Here is a 23140-nt window from a genome sequence, read left to right as displayed (position 1 = left end):
AAACGGGTTCGGAGAACATAAACGAACGGACATAAATGAACATAAATGAACGAACATAAACGAATAGATTATCGAATGCTCGTGAACATAAATGAACGAACGAGCCTTTTGTTTGTGTTTGCTCATTTAATTAAATGAACACAAAACCTTGTTCATGATTGTTTGTTTAACAAATAAACGAACATAAACAAACTTTTCCTCAAACAATTCACGAAAGGGTCGGGTCTTTGAAATACATTTTATTCATTTGTACAATAGATCTTTACAAAATGTGACATGAGTGTGTATATATATAAAACTAAACATATATTTGTATATTTAAGTGTCATGTTCATTCCAGATAAGAGGATGGTAATGGAAGGAACATTAATGTAACTTGAGCATCATACCCCCATATACAGATGAACACCCATCTCAAAAGCAAAAACTAATCGAGTATAAATGTGAAAAAGTAAGATCTCTTTCAAAGCATCATACCATGAACACAACTAAAAGTTAAAGATCAATTAATGCATCTTCTGCATTTTTCATAAAATTAATTCAAAACAAGAATCCTTTAAACCCCCATCTTTGTTTAGGTAAAATGAATGACAATATAGACAAGGATAGCGAAATAGAAAAAGGCAAAGTGAGGCTTAGGGGCCTTGTCACTGAAGCAGGAAACAAACGAAAATGTTTGTCCTGTTCTATTCCTAGCTTCTCTACCAGCCTCACAACTACTTTGTTTCCGCTATTTTTATTTCTTTTTCCTGAGAAATATGCAGCAGGAATCAGGTTGGGGGATTCGTACACAGATCTATATCTCATGAATTCAGCAAGGATCTACATGCGACTCTTGCATGTGATGAAGAAAACAAACTAATAAAGGCACCTTAATTCTAAGTAAACTAAAATACCTAGAAGATTTCATGAAATAAATCCTTTCAAACATGTATTTTTCTAGGAAGAGAACTTGACGAACCTTTCATATTATTTCCTGTAGCTGGCTGCACTACCACGGGCATTATAATAAAACCAACAGGAATGTCGCCAATTGTTATCCTGGAATCAGCGAGCGTTTTGTTGTTTTCCAGAACTTTACCAGCATGTATGAGTTTCAAATCTAAAACATAAACATTGCTGAACAGTTATACTTGCAATCTTGCATAATCAACTTAATTGCCTATCCTAGTCAAATTAGGCAGGCGCACAAAGTATTAGTACATTGTCAATCATATCAGCTAGAAAGCATAAAACGCCCAACTTATTATAATCTTCTTTTACTACTGTTCTCCATACTCATGTAGATAAACACGAACTCCAATAAGAATTGCATTGCATCAAACCAACCTTAAATCCTCTATGGAATTTGTTTGGTAAAAGTGCATGCAAATCAACCGCCTGAGAACCTCGCCAAGAGAGTGAGCACTTCATATGATCTGACTGGTAACTGGTAAAGTTCCTTGTTAGTAGCTCTCAACCAGAGTTCCTTAAACAAGATGTAGAACTCAAATTCAAGAACCAGACGTATAAAGAGACCAGAAATAACCATAATTAGTAATAACATTGTTTAAGATCTCGATATTTCATTCTGAGCAGAGAAGAAATTTAAAAGCAAACAACAATATCGCTATTAAATACCTAATTAACCAACAGGGAAAATATCAGAAAAGAAATGTAATAAAAAACCTAAGATTTCAGATTTCCGGTTACTCTTTTCTTTCATTTTCCGATTCATCAGTTCATAAAGCGAATCAAAACAAACATCGTTTCTTTCTCCAATTCTTTTCGTTCTCTTTTTAATCTATTTTTCTCGCCAACCAAAACAATAAAGGAAAAATACCAGAAAATAGTAAAAGATCGAACAGCAAAGAAAAAAAAATAATCGAGAGAGGAAATAGAGAAAATACCTAACCAAGCCATTGACGGAAGGAATCAGTGTGTGTAAGGTATCTCCAGCCCTCATCTCTACTATACAACATTTCTCTCTACTTTAAAGATAAAACAGTATTTCATCTCCACTATTATTTACAACATTATCTCTACATATCATCTAAAAAATATCAAAAAATCAGAAAAATTACAAATATATATATATATATATATATATATATAACACAGTTATAGTGTGTACTTTAGCTATCGTTATAATGCAGCTACAAAATGACGATGGGCCGAAGCAATCATATCTAAAGTAGAGATGACCTAAGAGAGAGAGCCGAATGAAGCAAAAACTTTCTGTCTGGCCACTGTGTAGCAGGCGTTAGATCGAAGAAAACAAAAGATAGAGAAGTTTTCGTTCTTACTTTGGAAGTTAAAAAACTATTTCCTTTCTTCTACTTTTTTTCTTTTCTTTTCTTTATTTCATTCTTTTCCGAAACCCACCAAACTAGCTGGTCTATAAGTGTTGGATATATATAAAGATGAATAGACAGGTGGTGGTCATTTAAAATTTAAATTTTTTATATATTTTAATTTTTCATATTTTTATTTATAATTTGCTTTTGCTTTTTTAAATTTTATAAATTTATTTTGAACATAAAATTTTAGGTAAATTTAGATGTACAAGTACATAACTATAATAAAGAGTAGTCAAGCGGTCCATAGTCTGTTATTGATGATAAAAGAGAATAAAAACCAGTTGAACAGTCATAGAGCATGATTACGACTGACAAGACTGATTATTGTAAAGCTAAGTTGATGGGTTGGTAATATTGTTTGATTTCCATTGTAGGACTCCACGTTCCATTGACTCTGTTTTTTGTCCTACTTTCAGTAGAATCCATATGCTTATCTCCAAATTAACAATGGAGGAATCTACACAAAGCATTATTTTATTGCTTTCTTTTTTATTTTACTTTGTCTTCTATATCGATAGAATATTGCAATAATAAAAACAATGTTTATGGCCATTTCAAACAGCAAGGAATGTAATACCTTCCTTTATCTAAGATAAAGTAAAAGAAGAACCAATGGTAGCAAACAAGGGATAAAGTTCAGAATTTCCCTTTTTAACCTTTTCTTTTCCATGTGGAGTATGCTCCTACTCTTCATTTTCTTAAAAATATTTGTTTAATTACAGTTATGTATGCAGTTGTGGGCGTTATGTGGTGATTTGTTTCTTAAAAGTCATTATGTTTTTAAATTATAAATATAGCTGTGGTGCCATGATGATTTTAAAAATCGTTAGGATGCGATTGCAATTTAATATTATGAGTATTGTATTTGTTACATGTTCATATTTATATATATATTATAAATATGTATATATACTGAAGTACTGAACTATGCATAAAATAATTGTAGAAAGTGAAGCATCTGAACAACATACAGTAATCAGTGGGATTATATTGAAAGCAAAGCTCAAAACAAGAAATGTATATGCCATTTAACTTTATTAAAGAAATAGGAACAGATTACATTCTATTGCTGGAGAGCTAATCCATCGCTATAGTGCACATGCACCTTACTAGAGACTGCTGACTTGAGCAAATGTTATTGATTGTCAATTACTTAATTTAACAGTCTGATAAGGCTTCAGCAAAGGTACTAGTCCTCCACTTAGATGCAGGGACATGACTTCATTCATCGAGCCTATGAGACTTCAACCGATGAAGATGGCCGGAACTGGCACGTTACACCCCGACCTCATAAGTGCTTTCTCGATTTCCCTTCCTTCAGTGTCTTGGTCGGTCTCGTAAATCGTTGGGGTTACCCCAAGCTCTTGAAACAGAACAGTGACTGCATAACACAGGCAACATGAGCTCTTGCTGAATAGCAATACCCCCTTCTCTAAGGCCAATCTCGTCACCTTGTCCATGTTAAAGTCCGGACCGGCAATGTCCACTTAATACGTGCAAAGTTCTTTAGTGTCGATTGCGTTGAGAAGGTGAAGTGGGAAAAGGGAGAAAGGGTTCAAAGCTTGAGGTTGCTAGAACTCAAGTCCCATGGTAGAGAGTATTTATAGGGACAACATATAGTAGAAGACTCCATAGTTTGAAGAACGTTCAAAAGAACATGCCTTTACCTAGATGCTAATTAATAACAATAAAGTTACTTTACGAGATGGGGACTACTGTGTTTCCATGGTTTCAACAAGTTGGCAAACAAATTTTCTGCTAAATACTAAAACCATCGAAGTAATAGAACCAATGTCACTTGATCATTATCGAACTGACCACAATCATTTTCTGCTCACCAGAGCGGCTTCTACTTCTAATAGCCCATGAACTAGACCATATCATAAGTGAGAACTGTAAAGCATATAGCCATCTTATATAATCAACAATTTTGAAACAAGATAGTTAAAATAAGGATCAAATGGTGTCTTAGCTTGTCAGTTTGCAACAATAGAACATCATGAGGCTGTAATTCATTCTATTGCGCCGACCAACTTGTATGATTCTTCCTACACGTGAGCACACAGATATGCTCACTTCACTTCATGCGTACAGCTGCTGCTTCTCTTTTTTGGTAGTGCTTTAACATGTGCAAGTGAGCCTGTGAATGGCGAAAGACCACAAGTACTCAATGGCGTCGAGAGTGGGACAGATTCTCTATCTTCTTGCCATCTTATGCATGAGATAGACAAAGGAAAGGTACACATTTGTAAAATCACGAGTAATTTAAGCTATCATATGTTCATGCATATCCCTAAACCACATAAATATTTATGCATGTGGACGACTATCCATGCATCTAGGAACTTCCAAGCATCTAAAAGAAACACCATTCTTGGCATTTTAAGTTGTGGATGGGGAGGAATAAAAAGTTCCATCATCACCTTTCTCTCTCTCAGATAAGCCCATACAGACATCAGTAGGTATGAATTATAAAATCATCAACAAAACTTGCAAACGAACCAGCCATTTGATTCCTCTTCAAAATTTAATCAGCACCATAAAAAGAATTTAAAGCACTGAAACAATCTGCAATATCATAGAGAATTCGTAAGCTCAATGCCGCTTCTGCAACAATCAGCTCATGACACGGGATTGACTTTATGTAAGCCGACAAGTTTTCGATAGGAACGACATTTTCGATCACCTGAATAACGTACAGTCATAAACATCGTGGCTACAAAAACTTTATTCTTCAATAGACAATTTTTAAACACCATCTGATCCAAAGGTTGATTACGGCCGGTCATGCAATTATGTCTGTTTTTGATAGGAGAGAATCCCGGAAAGTGAAATGCCACATCATTTCATTAGTCTGCAATTTTCGTGATGTGTTTTTGTATGCCATGGAAATGGAAGAAAGCACCAATAAACATTTAAGATAACAGGTATATATGCATTAATGTTTAGGTATTTTCAAAGGTGTCATTTTTCCAAGCAAAATGTATTCAAGGAACTCTAGAAAAAGCAAAGCCCCTAATACAACTTTTTTTTTCTCTTCCAACAAGGTATTAGGTTTATTATTGTAGCAGTAGAGTACTAAGTTTGCCAATTTTTTAGTAGGCAAAGTTATTCGATATCATTGTCAGAACCAGATGGCCTTTGCATCTATGAGCATTTGTTTCAGTGATCCATCAACATGAAGGGATATGACATCTTTCGACGAGCCGACGAACCTCCCGCCAATGAACACAGCCGGGACCGAGGGGTCGCACCCTAACACTCGAAGAGCCCTCTCCATTTCTCTCCCATAAGAATCTTTGTCGAGCTCATGAATCGCAGGGCTAGCACCGAGCTCATAAAAAAGGGTCTTGATACTATAGCACATGCAACACGAGCTCTTCGTGAAGATCACGGCGGCCTTCTTCGATGCCAGTTCTCGTACTCTATCCATAACAATGCAGCTCGAAGCGGCAGAAGAAAGTTGAAGCAGAATTAAAGCCTGAAAGAGAATGGTTTAGGAACTAGGAAAAGTTTATGTGTTAAGGCTTAGCTCTCATGGACTTTGAGATTTCACATACTCTTATTTATAAGGCCAAGGGAGAGAATTGGATTTCATTTGTTTAATGCAAAAAAAAAAAAAAAATCAAAAGGATAAAAAGAAGGAAGTTCCTTGACATATTTGTTTGGATAAGAAAAACCCTCCCATGATTTGTTTGAGAGTGATGAGCAAGTTGAAATCAATATGAGTCCGTACAAGTAAACTAGTGCTGGGAATATAATCAATAAGTTTATCTGGAATAATCACACTTTAATAATATCAAATATTAAAAATAAAACTTCATGTCAAATAACTTGGAATAGAATCCACTTTCTTTGAGCTTGAGACACTGATTTTATAAACAGCATGAAGATGCGGCACCCATAATTAAAATGCATTGAGATTGTTCACTGATTTAGATAAAAGAAGTGAGAGAGGAATAGTTCTGGATTTAGGATAGGTTTGCGTTGTCAACGGGAGAGGAATATATTGGGGCTTATCCATGCCTATAAATTGGATGCATGAATAGGATTGTCTTTGCAGAGAATGCAAAGGGCAGGACACTAGAGCAACAGTTGGTGTAAAAAGGCAGAAGAGAACCAAATGAAAAGGTGCGATTTACTTGGCCCTCTCGTTGCCATCCGAATCTCCATCGACAAGCCAGTTGCTGCATTTTCTTCTTTCTTCTGCATCATACTTTATGTTATTCGAGTTTCGACCCTAGTGTTATGTGGGACGGACATAAAATCTTATATTAAGAGATGAATTATGAATTTAAATTTATGTTTAAATTATGATCTATTAAAATTAAAGTATGAATGTCAAAAGTTATTAATGAATTGGATTTATTTGAAAATAAAAAAAATTCTTGATTTTTTTTCTAAATTAAAGACTGTGATTCACTTGATTTTAAGAAAAATATTATTTATTATGAATAACTAAAATGATCATGCTTCGATTATTTTGAAGACTATCCCGTTAATCGTTTTTAAAAAAATATTACCTTGAATCTTAAAAAAAAAAGTAAAACTTATTTTTATTAGAAATGTTTATATATTTAGGAACATATATCAAAATTAATATGCAAATGGATAGAGTAGTCTCAGACATTTTTTGGGGCCTGAATGAAATTAAAATATAGACTCCTATAAAACGAAAATATATTATATTACTTTAAACAATTAATTTAATATTACATTAATAAACCGTGAAAATGATTAAATTAGGGACTTAAATTATAAAAAGTACGATTGAAAAAAATTAGAGACCTCAATCATAAAGGTAAAAATGAGATAAAAAAAAATAAGGGGCTTAATTTTAAAGGCAAAAAGTGAGATTGAAAAACTTAGGGGCCTAAATTATATCAGTAATAAACGGATTGAAAAAATTAGGAGCCTTAATTATAAAAGTAAAAATTGATATTAAAATATTAGGGGTCTCAAAGGTAGGAAGTGAGATTGAAAAAAATTAGGAGCTCAATTATAAATGTACAAACTGGGATTGAAAAATAAGGTCATCAATTATAAATGTAAAAAAGTTGGATTAAAAAATTAAAGGTCTCAATTATAAAGATGAAAACGAAAATTAGGAGCTTTAATTATAAAGATAAAATTAAAATTAAAATTAAAAAAATTAAAATACTCAATTATAAAAATAAAAAACATAATAAAAATATTAGTGACCCTATAAAAGATGGGGGTCCTAAACGGTTACTCAGTGTGCACCCCTAACAGTCGGCCTCTGCAAATGAAAAAAATAAATAAATATAAATATAATGGAGAACTTAGTTGTAAGAAAGAGAAAATAAATGGGTCAAATAGTATGTAATCGGATGAAATAGGAATCAAATTGTATTGAATGAAAATGCAAAAGAGCTAAAATATAACTATTCAAAAAGTTTCGAACCCCAAACATAAATATGGTTCGAATGTCCAAACTGACAACATTTTGAGTGACACAAAACGATCTAATTTGAGAATTATATAAAAAAAAAATTCCAATTTACTTTTTTTTTCTTTCACTTTTCTCATCTCATCTCTTCTTTTCTATTTTTTTCACCTATCTGATTGCAAGCCAACTCTCAATTATATTGAACGCTAGTCTCAATGATAGTAAAGACTTTCAAAACTTCACTTCAGACTTTTTTCCCCTTCTTAAATTCAATTTCAGTTTTCTGTAAATCCCCTAATTTGTTGTAAATTTACAAAATTACCTAATATATTATGACTAATATACAGTGATCGTGACTTTTTTTTATCATTACTGATTTTTTTTAAGGGTTCATTTGATCTACGAACTATAAGATTATATTTGAGAATAAGATTATCGAAAAGTTACATTACTATATATCACTGGAATGTTGAATTATCTTGTTGCATACCATATTTTTCTTTATCTCCTTGTTTCTTTTGTTTTATAGTTGGATTACTATTAATTTTTCCTATATGACCATAGATTTTTTTATCAATACTATTTTTGGAATATCTTCAGGCATATTTATTTTTGGTTGTAGAGTGTGGTTGGGTTTTGTTGGCCTATTTTATCTTGGGCTAGATCTACTTTAATTGTAATGCTATTTGTCTTGCTTTAATAAAAGTTCTTTGATAAAAACAGCTACTTCTCTGCCAACAATTTCCATAAGAGCCAGTCTAATTAATTTACTATTAGACATTTAGCTCAATATATTGCCATATGAGCCCAATAAGCGAATTCCCACACCGAAGTTTGCATAAATAACATAAGCTTAATGCCATAAGATTTTCACGTATTATTTTTTCTCTCAATGTGATCCTCTAACTTAGAAAACAAACTTAATGCACTTTGACCAACGTTTTTCATCATTGACTATTGTAGTGTTGACGTGATAGTCCATCTGTTTAATTTGTTCTATCATTAGCCACGTTAATCTGCCACCCTAGATTGTCACTTTAACACTGTGAATTGTCACATCAATACCGTAATGGTCAACGACAAAAAAAATATTGATCAAATGACCACATTAGATTTATTTTCTGAGTTAGAGGGCCACATTGAGGGGAAAAGATACGAGGGTCACATTTTAATTTTTTTCAAAAGTAGAGAGACCACTTATGGCTTCTTGCAGAAATTGGGCTTTCTTGTTTTCTTTCAAGATTTATAGGTTGTAACGCGAGTAAATCCTAGCTAACTTAAGCTAATTTCGTGCTTCTTCCCATAGGTTTGCTCTCTGTCACTATATTCCGTTTGATGTTAGTTTGTACTAGAAAATTTGAAGGATACAAAAAGATAATTACCGAAGGAATGCCAATTACTTGTTATAGTTGCTTTGCTTATCTTTTCCTTTTTGTAGAACTAAGCTCCAATTTTAAATCACGCTTTTGTCAATTTATTAATATTAATGTTCACCTTTTGAGTTTTTGATCATCCATTGTTGCTAGGATTTGTTTCAACTTGTATAGATTCGAGGTGGAATTTCTTTTATCGGATGTTCTTTGATTTCAGTGTAATTCATGTTTTGAAAGGAGTAATTGTGAGTTCTTTTTGTTCTTCCTTAGTTTTCCGATGGGAATTTGAATTGAGGGTGCTGTTTAATTGATTACATAACTCACATTGGAAACTACGTTTAATGAATTGGAATTGTTTTAGCTAATGCATGGATCTAGAGTTCCAAAAAAAGAAAGTTACATGTCTAAGCAATGTTTTTGAACTTGATTTAATGAAAGAGTTATATTTTTAGTTCCTAGAAAGTTTATGTTGGCTCGACGTGTCGGTTCTCGACCATACATGGATAATCTATTTCGTTTGCAAAATTGACCATATGTTCATTCAGAATGCCGAGTTTAAAGATGGATATTTCTCCTGTTTAGCTGCATCCTTGTGGCTTAGACTAGCATAGATTTGGTTTGCTTGTTGAATATTAACTGCATACTTAGTCCCAAGTTCAACATTACCATTTCCTCTGTATTATCGTTGACCGTGATTTTAGGTGTTCTCAGATGGCAGATGTTCAAGGTGTAGATTGTGAAGAAAGTCTGCCCTGCATATCTCAAAAGCAGGAAACCCGCGATGAGATGCTTTCTAGGCATAGGTATTACGATGATATTTAATATACAGTTCTTAACATACCTGTAAGCTTTATTCATGGTTTCGGGTAGTTGACTGATGTGTTTCTTGCTTTCACATTTAATCTTGCTTTTTTTCCTAGCACAAAAGATGGTTTAATAAGGTTAGGTTCTATTATGAAATAAGGCTCATATGTAAATATTAATATGCCCTGATTTAACAAATTGATTCTTAAACCCTTAAAAAACTGCATTTTACTTGCCAGAGTTTAGCTCCTTGCAAGTTCAGTTGGGGTTTCTTTTCTTTATCAACTTAAATAATATATATTTTCCCTTTATGAGACTTGTTTTTTCTACTATTATGCCGAAAAGAGATATCGGAGCTACAAAACAAGGGAATTAACCTGAAAAAGGCTGCAGCAAAGGGTAGCAAGGCTGAACAGAAAGCTAAAAAGAAGCAGGTGGAGGAAGAGATCTCTCAGCTCTCTGCTAAGCTCAAGGAAAAACAAGCTCAGGAGCTTTCTTCACTAGGATACAGTAATGGAAATGATAAAAGCAATATCGACAATTTAGTGAAGGCAATAGCTGGGGTGTCTAACTCCTCAGCAGGATCATCCAAAGCCTAGCAAATGTGCCAAGAGAAGAGAGAAAAGAGCTCAGCAAGAGGCCGCTAGAGAACAACGGATTCAAGATGAGCAGAGCAACATTGTCAGTGATAGAATGATTGAAGATGAGAAATTGGAGAGAAAACTCAAGCCTCTGGGATTCTCAATCAATAAAATAAAGCCGGACGGACACTGCCTCTACCGAGCCGTTGAAGATCAGCTGGCCCTTCTGTCTGGAGGTTTTTCTCCTTATACATATCAGGAGCTACGAGAAATGGCGACTTATTATATGAGGAAGCACACATTCAATTTTCTTCCTTTTTTCCTGTCAGAGAATACGGTAGATGGAGATTCTGATGATTAACTAGAAGAGAGATTCGAGAACTACTGTAAGGAGGTGGAGTCTACTGCTGCATGGGGAGGGCAGTTAGAGCTGGAGCTTTAACTCACTGCCTGAGAAAACACATCATGATATTTTCGGGATCCTTTCCTGATGTGGAGACGGGAAAGAAGAACAAATCTGATGGAGGGTCTTCATCTGAGGGGAATCTCAGGTTGTCATACCAAAAGCATGCCTTTGGGCTTGGGAAGCACTATAATTCTGCCATCCCAAATTTGATCAGATAGGTATAATGTAATACTGCGGAATGTTACTTTCCATGTGCATGTTTACTACAATTTGTTGTTTTGAGGGAGCAAGCAAATTTTGGATCTAAACTATACTTTGAAACTTGGTTTTGATTGAACTGTTGATGCGATATTATTTTGGCACATGATTTGGTAAATGAGAAAAATGTGAGAGATGATGGCAAATTCTTTTAAAAACGTGGTTTGGAAATGTGAATATATTCTAACTTAATACATAATGCCAAAATCTATGCAGAGATGATGATGATTAGCTCACATCAGATAGATGACGAGATGAAACCAAATAGGAAAAATTCTCCATTCTTGAAACATGTAGGTCCTTGACTATCTTCTCAAGGAAGGTCGAATGACTTTAAGAAAAGTAAGTAATTAGCAGGCCATGTGATGAATCTTGTAGGGTATCAAATATCAACAAGATATTTTTGCTTTTAAGAAAGTTCTAAATTTGCATCCTACACTTCAATTGCATTTTTTCTGTTGAGTATTGTTGAGTGCTGGGTATTTTAAGGATACTGAAGTCATTTTAAATCTATTTATTGCCACATGTTATGTATTTGCATACTGTTATGACTAATTGGATTATTATATTCCTTTTTTATGCCTGTGCATGGACAGTATAAATGGGGTCTCCAGGGTGATTAGGTTCCTCATCAGGGCTAAGCAGTTTAAGACTTCGGAAGTCTCCCAACAAAGTCCTTTGAGCTTCCATTTCCAATACTCTTCCCTGGTAGATAACAATGGAAGTGATTGCAAGGATGGTTGCCGACAGGCCGGTGGTGATCTTTAGCCGGACCACATGTTGCATGAGCCACACCATCAAGACTCTGATAAGTGGCTTTGGGGCTAACCCTACGGTTTACGAGCTTGACGAAGTTGAGAATGGGGGACAGATTGAGAGAGCACTGCAGCAGATGGGGTGCAAGGTCAGTGTACCGGTTGTGTTCATAGGGCAGCAGCTCATTGGGGGTCCTAACCAGGTCATGTCCCTCCAAGTGAGGAACCAACTTGTCCCATTGCTCATCAGGGCAGGCGCTATATGGCTGTGAAACCTCAAAAGTTGTTTTCTCTACTCAAGTTGGTACTAGTCACAGTAATTTTCTACTTCCGAGCTAAACTTTAAAAATGTAAGTGTTGGCAAGGAGCAGATATAAATAAAAGAATGGTTCGTCTTTGTTTAATTTCGTCTCTGTTAGCCTTCGCCGATCTGTATCAGCCGGGAAGAATGGATAATAGCCTCGACCAAGGATTTAAATAGCGTTCACAGTCGTGTCGCGTTTATCGCGATTGCAGACATAATGAATGTCATTGCGGTTACTATATAAATTCTCTTCACAATATTCATTTAGAGAAGTTCTACTGTACGATAGTCTTAATATATGGCTAAGAAAATGCGTTATCATAAATGTTATTATTTTTTTAATATTTTCGGTAAAAAATTACTTAAAATATTATATTTTACCTAAAATATTATTTTTTAACATTTCCGGTAAAGTGTCCAATATTAACATTTTCGGTAAAAAAATTAACGTTTTATGTAGTGCTTTACAGGATATGTTAATAAATCCAATAAAACACCCAATAATAATATTTCTGGTAGAAATAATAATTTTATAAGTAAATTTTTATCGAAAATATTAAAAAAATAATAAAACATATTTTTTTAACCGTAAATTAAGCTACGTGAGACTTCCCCTTTGGTAATGGTTGACATGATTTGCGTTCCATTGGTAATGGTTGACATGATTTGCGTTTCTCATTGTATTCGTTGTGTTTGAGATTAATAATTAAAATATAATAAATTAATATAGTAAGCGATTGAAATATAGTTTTTTAATTGACAACGAAAGGTGAAAAAATAAAATAAAAGGTGATCAATTTGTACTTGATCCTATAAAAAAATTTGGTATAAACTATCTAATAGTCTCCGAGTTTTTAGGATGTTTACATTTTGGTCACCAAACTTTTGAAACTTGTCCATAATCATCGAACTTTTAGTTAATTTGCATTACGATTACTGTCATTACCGGCTGTTACCTGCCGATAGTCGAGAATGACGTGGCACGTTAGTATACTGTTTTGGGCTGAATAAAAGATCATTTAATTAATATCAGCACCCAACCCCAATTTTCTCCTCAGATTTAAAAAATTTAACCCTAAAAATCAAAATTTTCTTTTCTTCCCTTTGATTTGATCATCAATTGCTAGCAATTGATACACTAAATTTCCGCAATGGATTTTAGGACCGGAAAAGGAAGGGTCAGGGGTTGGATTTGGGTTGAATTATAAGGAATTGAGAAGAGCAATGGCGTTTTTACTGGATGGCCACGGGTTTTAACTCCTTGTGGGATGATGATTTTTATGCGAATGGTAATACCGCTAGCAGTAGCTTTGGATTTGCAGCCATCTATGCTGAAAGTTCAGTTTTTCGGTTTGATTAACTCCTTTCATCCTGTATTATGTCATGTTGTTTTGATTATGTACTCGCGGTTTTCGGAGGTGTTTAATGAGAAGGAGAAAGAGATTATGAGAAGGCTTTTGTTTGTTTCATTGGAAATGCATCAGTATTTGGTGTTTCGCTTGCTGTCAGTGCATTGGTTGATGGGGTTTTTAATAGATTTACGGTGAATGGAGATATGGAGAAGAAGAATTCAATTATAAAGATGGGTTTCATGTTTTAACCTCGTTTGTTTGATCCACTTTCATTGAAAGCAATCAAGCTTGATTTTCTTGCTTTTTGTTCCATTTGTATCGATGCATAAGCTCAAAGTGGTTCAGATATGGTTCTTGGGGATGGGAAGTCAGTGGTGGAGCTATTTCAAAATGGTTTAATATCTGTTTCAGCTTTCAAATGGTTACCTCATTGGAGTGCAGAGACTGCAGTGGCATTTCGCACCTTACATATGTTACTTATAGGCCATCATCTCATTGTGAAGCTGATCCTTCCACAACTAATGAACTTATGGAACCTGCCTTCTACAGTCATTTGAAGGCTATTTGTCCAAGCTGTGCGTAAGCTAGCTGACATTCCACAAAAACATGTTAGGATTGCAGTTGGTGGTGTATCAATTGCTAGCAATTGATGATCAAATCAAACAAAGGGAAGAAAAGAAATTTTGATTTTTAGGGGTTAGGTTTTTAAATATGGGGAGAAAATTGGGGTTGGCTGCTGATATGAATTAAATGAGCTTTTATTCAGCCCCAAACGCTATACTAACGTGCCACGTCATTCTATGGTAACGGCCGATAACGAGAGGGATGTAATGCAAACGAACTAAAAATTTGATGACCGTGGTGCAAGTTTCAAAAGTTTAGTGATCAAAATGCAATATATCTAAAAGTTTGGGAATTATTTTTATAGTTTACCCAAAAAATTGCAAGAAGAATTTGTTAATTAGTTAAGATACGGAACGTTATCAATTGGGGTTTGGATGAGTTTCCACTAAATTGACAGTGTCTATTCCTTATCCCCAGGGTTACACACCCTTCAATCTCTCTCCTTCTCTTCCGCCACAGCCATAGTTATTCAAACATCGGATTTATCTCTAAAAGATACATTAGCACCCATGAACTGCGTTGCAATGAGCTCTACAGTTCAAATATTCACTACTACTTTCAATCACTTCCTACTTCGACGCCGTTTTACTACTCAGTCGAGATGTTTGAGGCTAGCCAGGCCTTGGCCTACTCTCAGAGCTTCAAGAATCGTTTGTATGGCGGTGCGTTTAAATCGAGGAAAGAAGAACTCAGCTAAAGATAAACTTTTATTGGTTTCATTTTTCTCTTTTTGATTGATTTTTTTTGTAGGAGCCGTATCTGATAACGAAACTGGAATCTGCGGAGAAGACGTGGAAGGAATTATCGGTAGAGTTCTTAATTTCTCTTATTTTGTCTTGTTAAATAAGTTTCGATTATTTGGGAAATGGGAGGGTTTTAGTTGTGTGTTGGTCAAATTGGTCGACCTGATGATTCTTTAGTTTTGGGAATCAAAATTAGGCATGGTTTCTGTAGGCTTGCTCTGCAGAGAATAAAATTTGGTATGAGAAAGTTAGTCAGCTAGGTTCATCCAGTAGTAGAGAGACACACTTTCCCAAGAAAGTGAAATCCAAGTTGGCCAAAACATGCATTTTCCTAAATGAAAAATTGTTCAGTCATTGTTGGCTAAACTAGAAGGTTTATCTTTTACTGCCTTTTATAGCCTAACTGCCACTTTCACTTTAGGCAATTTGTCGTTTTCGGCATCAACTGTTTCTCTATGCCATTATTAGTCTCTAAATTCAATTATTTAATTTTCTGTTTCTTCAAACAATGACACTGTAGGTTAGGCTTGCTGATCCAGATGTTGTCTCCAATCCCACTGAATACCAAAAACTGGCGCAGTCTGTTTCAGAACTTGATGAGGTAGTGGATTTCGTCTTGCTTTCTCTTGCTGTTTACAGTACTTAATCTCTTTCTTTGCTAATAAAGTTTCCATTGAAATGAATTTCATGTTCTATTTTCTTGCTGGATAGGTTGTATCAACTTTCAGGAGATTTAAGGATTGTGAGAAGCAATTAGAGGAGGCCAAAGGTAATTTTGACGAGCTTTTTTAAAATGTTTTTTCTATAAGACTGTTTTGAAGTTGTTTTTACCATAAGATAAAAGCTAGTCAATCTTTTTTCATACTTTTGCAATAACTTTTTCCAGCTTTATCGGAAGAGGATGGAACAGATGAAGATATGGCTGAGATGATAGCATCCGAAATCAGCTCTTTATCTGGTCAACTAAAAGAGCTTGAGGAGAAGATTAAGGTTTTCACTCAACATCTCACGTCATATCTTACTGCCATTATAATTTTTTTTCCCCATATCTAGGAGCTACTGTCTTAGTGAATAACTTGTGTCTATTGTCTACTTAGTCAAGTGCGAGATAGAAGTTATGATCACTTTTCTTTGTGCTACAAAAGACTTCCATTTAAAATGTTCCGACAATTTGGAATGAGCTTGATACTGACTGCATATTTTATAGAACATTGTTCTTTGATGAACATTAATCAATATTGAGCCTTATAGTGGAATATGTCCAATTATTGCTTATGATCTCTCAAACTACTATATTGCTTCTATGTCAACAGGTGCTGCTGATTCCAAGTGATCCTCTTGATGCAAGAAATATAATGCTTGAAGGTAATTATATCACCTTTCCTAATCTTGTCGAGAAGATAATTCATCGACGGAAGGATTCAGGCTGTACTTTGCTATAATTTGCATTGTGCTGCAGTTTGAGCTATAATCCATGTTAGATATCATTCCTCTTGGTTGGATATTTCTATATACTTAGCATTGGTCTTCATACAAGTTGTACTTTCCATGTGATATAGACTATAGTTTTAGATGCATCATCTAGTGAAATTTTCCTTCACAGTCCCACTTTAATGAACTATGCTTGTCTATATTCCAGTGAGGGCAGGTACTGGAGGCGATGAGGCTGGAATATGGGCCGGTGATCTTGTAGGTACATGTTTCTTTTATCCTTTTAGATTTATGGATTATAATCATTTTTTATCATTGAATATTTTAATGTGACCTAAAAGAAGCTATTATCTTGATGACATAGAAGTAGAACAGAAATATTTTTTAAATAATGCTGGGATCGAATCAGGAAACCGTTTAATTTCTACTTCTACTTATTTTCGTTGTCACCAGCTTAATGGAACTAGGCTAATGATACATTTTGATTCTTGTTTTGACCTATATTTTTTTCTGCTATATGTTAACTAGAGCTTACCTTGCTTTTTTAAAAACATCCAGGTCAGAATGTATCAAAAGTACAGTGAGCGGAACTCTTGGAAAACTGCCCTAATTTCATGCTCTGAGGTATATCTTACTGCAGTAATATTATTTGTACCTTCTTTTAGAATTTTGCTAAAATATGTGGGGTGCCATACTCATTCTACCCAACCAACCATAACTGATAGTTAATGACTTTTAGTACATATTGCCTGGAAGTTTTAGTTAAAATTGTGTACAAGTATTTCTAGCATCGTTCTTTCTTTTTTTTCAAGAGCAGCAAAATATTCATGCTATGGTTTTTGATATGACTGTCAAATTTGTGGAACTTTTAAGGCTGAAAAAGGAGGATTCAAAACTTGCGTGATAGAGGTCAAGGGGAGTCGTGTCTACAGCAAATTGAAATATGAATCAGGTGTTCATAGGGTCCAGCGTGTTCCTCAAACAGAAACACAGGGCCGTGTGCACACTTCTACAGCAACTGTAGCCATCATGCCTGAGGTAGATTACATTACAGACCTGAATCATATTTGACTTGAGACATCTTGGGTGTGAAAGATGTCATCTCAATTTTCAATTGTGTTTTGAGCCTAGGAATTAGTATCAATTATTTTAGCCTTTTAAGTGCTTATTATAAGCATTTGTTTAACAAAACATTAGATTGCATTTTATGTGCTGCATTCAACATATCTGATTTAAGCTCCTTTTTATTTTTTTCATTTGAGTTCAATTGTGATTGACATGAATTTTGGCATAGGCCGATGAAGTTGAGGTGGAAATTGATCCAAAAGACATTGAACTCACAACTACAAGATCTGGTGGTGCTGGAGGTATATTGAACTATGATCAAATGAATCGGCAGTTCTTCATGTGTCATTTCCCTTTCCTCCTTTTTTTTCGAGAGGTTCTTTATGCTTCATTATTGTGCAGGCCAGAATGTCAACAAGGTGGAGACAGCAGTTGATCTCTTCCACAAGCCAACTGGGATCCGTATATTCTGTACCGAAGAAAGGACCCAACTTCAGAACAAGAATCGTGCTTTGCAGCTGCTACGAGCAAAACTGTGAGGCACAACTTAACCATATACTGCTTTTTATTTTAATCAGTAATTAGAAATTATTATCTGAGATAAGTAATCAGTATCCTTGCTTTCATATTTTCTCAAAAATAGCTTATATCTTCCCATTTGGTTCATTCCTTATGATCTCTGTCATCCTTACAGGTATGAAATAAAAGTAAGGGAGCAGCAAGAGTTGATAAGGAATCAACGAAAATCACAGGTATAACATTGCTATGCTTGTTACACGAGTGGCAGTTTCATGGGGTTTAATGACAATGACTTTTCATGTTCAGCTTCAAGCACCCCCCATTCCACTCCCATACCTCCAATTTAAGTACAAATTAATAACTCTCTAGGTGTGTCCAATGGCAGTCTGGTAATTTGGGATGATCATCATCATCATCATTAAACTTGAGTTGTTAACAGCAGCTAACACACAACATTAACTAAGCATTACAATAATTGCTAAGTGAATCTATGAGAACCTTTTGCAAGTCTTGCATGTATCATGCTCAGTTGCTCACTTATATGATGAAGTGACATCCTTTTCAGGTCGTTGTTTTACCGCCTTGTTTGTTTCATATTCTCTCCTAATGTCAGTATACTTGTAGTGACAGATTGGCAAGAAAATATGCTGATTCCGGTTGTGTATTTGCTTTCTTCTAAATGGAATTTCCTCTTCTGTGATTGTTTCCTTTTGGTATTAAACATTTGCGTCTGGATTTTAAAAGCCTATGTTTTTGTCACATATGTCTTGATATGCAGGTTGGTACTGGTGCCCGTGCTGAAAAGATTCGAACCTACAATTATAAGGTCCCTTGCTTCTTCTAAGTTGCTCTTATTTACATGATTATTCTCCCGCTTATAAAAACCATATAAGAATATTTAGACAAAATTTACACAATTTCTAAGAGATTAGATATGCTGAATATATATTTTGTTTATGGAACTACTGGTTGCTTATGTTACCTTTGTTAGTAGCGCTAATGGCTTATGGTTGACTGCAAGTCACTTGTGGAGTCTGACAAATATCATGTTGCTACCTTTTATCAGGACAATAGGGTTACCGACCACCGGCTAAAGACGAACTATGAGCTTACATCTTTTCTTGAAGGTGATATTGAGAATGCAGTTCAGGTACTATTTATACCTGTATTTCTGCTTTCATTGCCTCTCTCTCTCTCTCTCTCTCTCTCTCTCTTCCCAATATTTTGCATGAACACATATCTATCTCGATATTGAACTAGAAAAATATCGAATAGGGTTCCATACAGGAATATGGTCAAAATTGTAATGCAAAATCTTGCATCTTACAGGCTTGCTCATCAATGGAACAGAAGGAGCTCCTGGAAGAGCTTGCCGAGTCTGCGGCTACAACTGCTGGCTAAACGATAACACTGATATTTGATCGAAGTGTCTGTGATGTCAGGCGAGAATGGATTAAACTTTGAAGAAGTTAAAAGAAATTACTCGTTCAACAAATCAAGAAAGCACCGTCGCTTGCACTCCCAGTCCCATCATCATGACGATTCTTTTCGCTTGGGTGGCTGTGGAAATTGTTCAAATACAAAGGAAACTTAATATTCTTAAAATGCAATTATGGTGTATAAATGGTTTTATTATTGCTTTCTTTCTTTCTTTCATATTGTGTGCAAATAACTTTCTGCATTAAAATTTTCTTTTGCAAATTATCTTAAAACTTGACAATTTTGGGTTTATAAATGAAATTACACAATACAATTTTACCCGTCTATCGTTAACGGCACAACGAAGGGCATGGATTGTTTAATAATATTATTTCAGACCTCTAGAACTCATACTTGATGAATTATCGGTGTTCAATTTCAAGGCATCTTCACAAACCCGCCAACTACGGACATAATTGGAATTAAAATTTCAAGATTTAAGACATCAGCTGACAGCTGTGTTTTTTTTCAGGAAGGAAGAAAAGCTTAGTGAATATTAAAGAAATTGGGTTTATTGGGTCACTAGAAAATAATTAAATTCAATCTTAGTTTAGGTTGTTGAAGTAGTTTTGTGAGACTGGCCCAAAATAATTTTGGTTACTACCCTAAAACTCGTCGGCCGCCGCCGCTGTCAATTTCTAATTGCTTTCTCTTTGTTCGCAATTCTTCTCTTTGTTTGGTTTCTGATTCAGGTTTTCAACCATTAATGGTGATTTCCCAATAATCAGACATCCCATTGTCCAAAAGTCAAGCCCACTGCGAAGTGGAAGTGATTTTCCACAATGGCTAATTTCTTTAATCTCCGAAAGAAACTAACCATTATCTTTATTGATTCAAAATCTTCAACAATGGCAGTAAACCAAAACTTCAAAACCCTAAGGCCGGACTATCCATCAATCTCTTCTGCACCTTGGAAACCAGCTCAACCCAAAGGCACCCCCGAGCAACGCCCTTTCGCCGTCACTTAGCTTATGAACTCATGCGGCCTTTCCTTAGAGTCCGCCATTGCAGTTTCCGAGAAGATACAGTTCCAGTCCCCTGAGAGACCCGATTTGGTCTTAGCTCTTTTGAGAAACTACGGGTTCTCAAAAACCAATAACTCGAATCTCATCAGGAAACGCCCATGGCTTCTTTTATCCCATCCCCATAACATCCTTCTGCCAAAGCTCGAGTTTTTCCGGTCTATCGGGTTGTCAAGCAGTGAACTTGCGAGGACTCTTTCATCGGAAACAACCCTTTTGACTCGAAGCTTAGAGAACAAAATCATCCCCACTTACGAGTTTCTCAAGAGTGTTTTGCTCTCCGATGAGAAAGAAGATTGTTACTGCCTTGAAACGCACTACATGGTAAGGAGTCTTATCCCCAACGTAGCTTATTTGAAAGAATAAGGGGTGCCGCAGAATTGTGTCTCCCTTTTATTAACCCATTTCCCTGAAACCGTGATGCAAAAACACGAATCCTTGTGTGAAACCGTGAGAGGGGTTAAGGAAATGGGGTTCGAGCAGAGGAAATCCACGCTTGTGTTGGCGATTCACGCCCTTTCCCGGAAAGGAAACAAGTTGATATGGGACAAGTGTTTCGAGGTTTACAAGCGATGGGGTTGGTCTAAAGATGATATCCTCTCGGCGTTTAGGAAACAACCTCACTCCATGATGCTGTCGGAGACGAAAATCACGAAGACTATGGATTATTTCGTGAATGAAATGGGGTGGCCATCGAGAGCTATATCTGAATGCCCTGTGGTCTTGTTCTTCAGCCTGGAGAAGAGAAAAATCCCCAGGAGTTCTGTTTTCCAGATTCTGTAGACCAAGGGATTGATAAAAGAAGATTTCAGCTTAACGACGGTGCTGCTGCCGGTGGAGAAACGGTTCTTGGAGAGGTTTGTGAGCAGATATCAGGAGGAAGTGCCTGAATTGTTGTGTGTGTATCAAGGGAAGGTGAAATTCGAGGGATTATGTTCTATATCAACTTATCAATTGCTAGTAAATATCAATTTACTTCGATTGTATTAACTAAGCATTGGTTAATTTTGGCACCAAATTAGTGCCAATGCAACTTGCATTTCATGCATATACAGTACATATCAAAATCCATGTTAAGACCTGGGGCATAGATATGTAGTCCAATATATGTGCAGAGTCTAGCTTCAGTTCATCTGCAAATCTAAGATTAAAACATGATTATGGGGAAGAAGACTCTGATCTGCAGTTTTCATATAGTATCAGTTATCTGTTGTTGTAGGACCTATCAAGAGACTTCACATAAGTGATCACTTTTTAACCTCACCATACCCATAAAATAAGACCTTCACAACATCGTCAACCTCATTCTTCATCACCTACAAAACCCCCCAAACATCTCCATGTACCAATAAGATCCACTATCATGCTTAAAGCGTCAAACCCTTCTCCTTACCCAACTCAAACCCAACCTAAGCCCAATAAGAACCCGTTTCTATTTATCGTCTTGGTGCTTCCTTTTCTCCCCCAATTTAATTTTTTTTTGTAGAAGTCATTAGTATTATTAAAAATTTAAGCATATAATGAATCTTTCTTTTTCTAGTTAAGAATACTCTTATCCTCCGTTTAGGTTTAGGGAGGTTTTTAATGAGACTCTTAATTTAGGTCTTTTTTAATAAAATTAATCATCTTGTCGAGCAGAAGAAGAAAAACTAATAATAGAAAGATGTAAAATTTAAGCATACTTTTCTTAAACAAACCTTATTATATCTATTATTATATATTTAGACCTTGATACATAGGTGGAAGACAAAGTTGTGTAAACGATGTATTCCTAAAATATTAAAGAAAATAATTATTGGGTTTAATTTGATGGAATTATTAAATGATATAAAAAAAGTAAATAGAATGAATACATTTAATACATATGTGGTTAAATAAAATGTTGCTATCTTTTAAGGTCTTAGATTCGAGTAGTGAATGTGTACATTGTCAATAGTTAATAAAAATTATGAATATATATAACTTTATAATCACCCTAGAATATTTAAAAAATTATTGTATATTTTAAATTTAAATTATAAAAAAAATTAATAATCTAAATTCTAAAGTGATTATAAGATAACATATATTTAGAATTTTCTAATATATTAACCATGCATATTGTACATACAACCTACAACATATATAATTGTTTAAACTTTTTTTATTAAGCTAAGGTGATTACAAAATAGTATTTGTTCTAAACACTCTCAACCATTTGACATTGAACGTTCAACCACCCTGCTGCAGTCATTGATGCTCGAACCCGTGACCTCTAAGAACAACAACAATTCTTTTAACTAATTAGGTAAGTTGATTCGTGCAATATAATTGTTTAAACTTAAATTCTTTAAAGATAACAATATTGAATTAATGAACCTAAGCTGGGATGAAAATCTATTTGGCATGAGTCTGCTGACCGCATTTGGAAATTTGTTTGGGCAGGATTGGCTCCACCGAAAGTGGAGTTCTTTTGTTTGGAGAGCAATCCAAAACCGTGTCCCAGTAAGGGTTGAACTCTTAAAGCGAGGTGTCTGCAACGTAGAAAGGGATAAGTGTGCATTCTGTGAAACAGTAAAAGAAACGTCATACCATCTTTTTTGTCAATACGAGGTTTCATGGATTGTCTGGCAGGAGTGGTGCAAATGTTGAAGTGTTAATCTAGTTATGCCGAGAACTTTGAGAAATCTTCTCCT

At 35.0% G+C, this 23140-nt stretch overlaps 4 protein-coding genes and 3 pseudogenes across 5 annotated transcripts; 5 read left to right on the top strand and 2 right to left on the bottom strand.

The window, feature by feature from the left end:
- Positions 1-3333: 3333 nt before the first annotated feature.
- Positions 3334-3957, bottom strand: LOC120199409 (annotated as a pseudogene).
- Positions 3958-5260: 1303 nt separating this feature from the next.
- Positions 5261-5880, bottom strand: LOC120199404 (glutaredoxin-C11-like). The gene has a single exon (XM_039200498.1). The coding sequence runs from the start codon at positions 5770-5772 to the stop codon at positions 5464-5466; it is 309 nt and encodes a 102-aa protein (XP_039056429.1). The 5' UTR covers positions 5773-5880; the 3' UTR covers positions 5261-5463.
- Positions 5881-9833: 3953 nt separating this feature from the next.
- Positions 9834-11482, top strand: LOC120199402 (annotated as a pseudogene).
- Positions 11110-12279, top strand: LOC120199403 (monothiol glutaredoxin-S1-like). Of its 2 annotated transcripts, none has more exons than XM_039200497.1 (2): positions 11110-11131; positions 11884-12279. In XM_039200497.1, the coding sequence occupies exon 2, from the start codon at positions 11890-11892 to the stop codon at positions 12196-12198; it is 309 nt and encodes a 102-aa protein (XP_039056428.1). In that variant the 5' UTR covers positions 11110-11131; positions 11884-11889; the 3' UTR covers positions 12199-12279. The 2 variants fall into 2 exon arrangements, with proteins under 2 accessions (XP_039056428.1, XP_039056427.1); XM_039200496.1 differs by lacking the exon at positions 11110-11131 and adding an exon at positions 11282-11513.
- A 2307-nt stretch (positions 12280-14586) lies between these two features.
- Positions 14587-19572, top strand: LOC120199637 (peptide chain release factor APG3, chloroplastic-like). Its single transcript, XM_039200675.1, has 15 exons — positions 14587-14868; positions 14957-15013; positions 15470-15550; positions 15661-15718; positions 15836-15939; positions 16263-16314; positions 16589-16638; positions 16939-17004; positions 17254-17418; positions 17675-17747; positions 17848-17980; positions 18140-18197; positions 18743-18790; positions 19031-19114; positions 19294-19572. Exons 1-15 carry the CDS (start codon positions 14716-14718, stop codon positions 19363-19365), a joined length of 1254 nt encoding a protein of 417 aa, XP_039056606.1. The 5' UTR covers positions 14587-14715; the 3' UTR covers positions 19366-19572.
- Positions 19573-20388: 816 nt separating this feature from the next.
- Positions 20389-21473, top strand: LOC120199641 (transcription termination factor MTERF9, chloroplastic-like). The gene has a single exon (XM_039200678.1). It carries the CDS (start codon positions 20415-20417, stop codon positions 20829-20831), a length of 417 nt encoding a protein of 138 aa, XP_039056609.1. The 5' UTR covers positions 20389-20414; the 3' UTR covers positions 20832-21473.
- LOC120199640 lies at positions 20418-21473 on the top strand (annotated as a pseudogene).
- Positions 21474-23140: the final 1667 nt, after the last annotated feature.

The sequence above is a fragment of the Hibiscus syriacus genome, unplaced genomic scaffold (assembly GCF_006381635.1).
Source record: "Hibiscus syriacus cultivar Baekdansim isolate YM2019G1 unplaced genomic scaffold, ASM638163v2 tig00005459_pilon, whole genome shotgun sequence".
Classification (NCBI taxonomy): domain Eukaryota; kingdom Viridiplantae; phylum Streptophyta; class Magnoliopsida; order Malvales; family Malvaceae; genus Hibiscus; species Hibiscus syriacus.
The sequence above is the reverse complement of the archived record's forward strand: the minus strand, read 5'-3'. Positions and strand labels throughout refer to the sequence as shown.

Bases quoted from the DNA above. Each gene is read 5' to 3' on its own strand.
- LOC120199404 (XM_039200498.1), bottom strand. From the start codon at position 5,772: ATGGATAGAGTACGAGAACTGGCATCGAAGAAGGCCGCCGTGATCTTC.
- LOC120199637 (XM_039200675.1), top strand. From the start codon at position 14,716: ATGAACTGCGTTGCAATGAGCTCTACAGTTCAAATATTCACTACTACT. The intron at 15,940-16,262 runs GTTTTCACTCAA...CTATGTCAACAG, and splicing joins AGCTTGAGGAGAAGATTAAG to GTGCTGCTGATTCCAAGTGA. The intron at 16,639-16,938 runs GTAGGTACATGT...AAAAACATCCAG, and splicing joins GAATATGGGCCGGTGATCTT to GTCAGAATGTATCAAAAGTA.
- LOC120199641 (XM_039200678.1), top strand. From the start codon at position 20,415: ATGAACTCATGCGGCCTTTCCTTAGAGTCCGCCATTGCAGTTTCCGAG.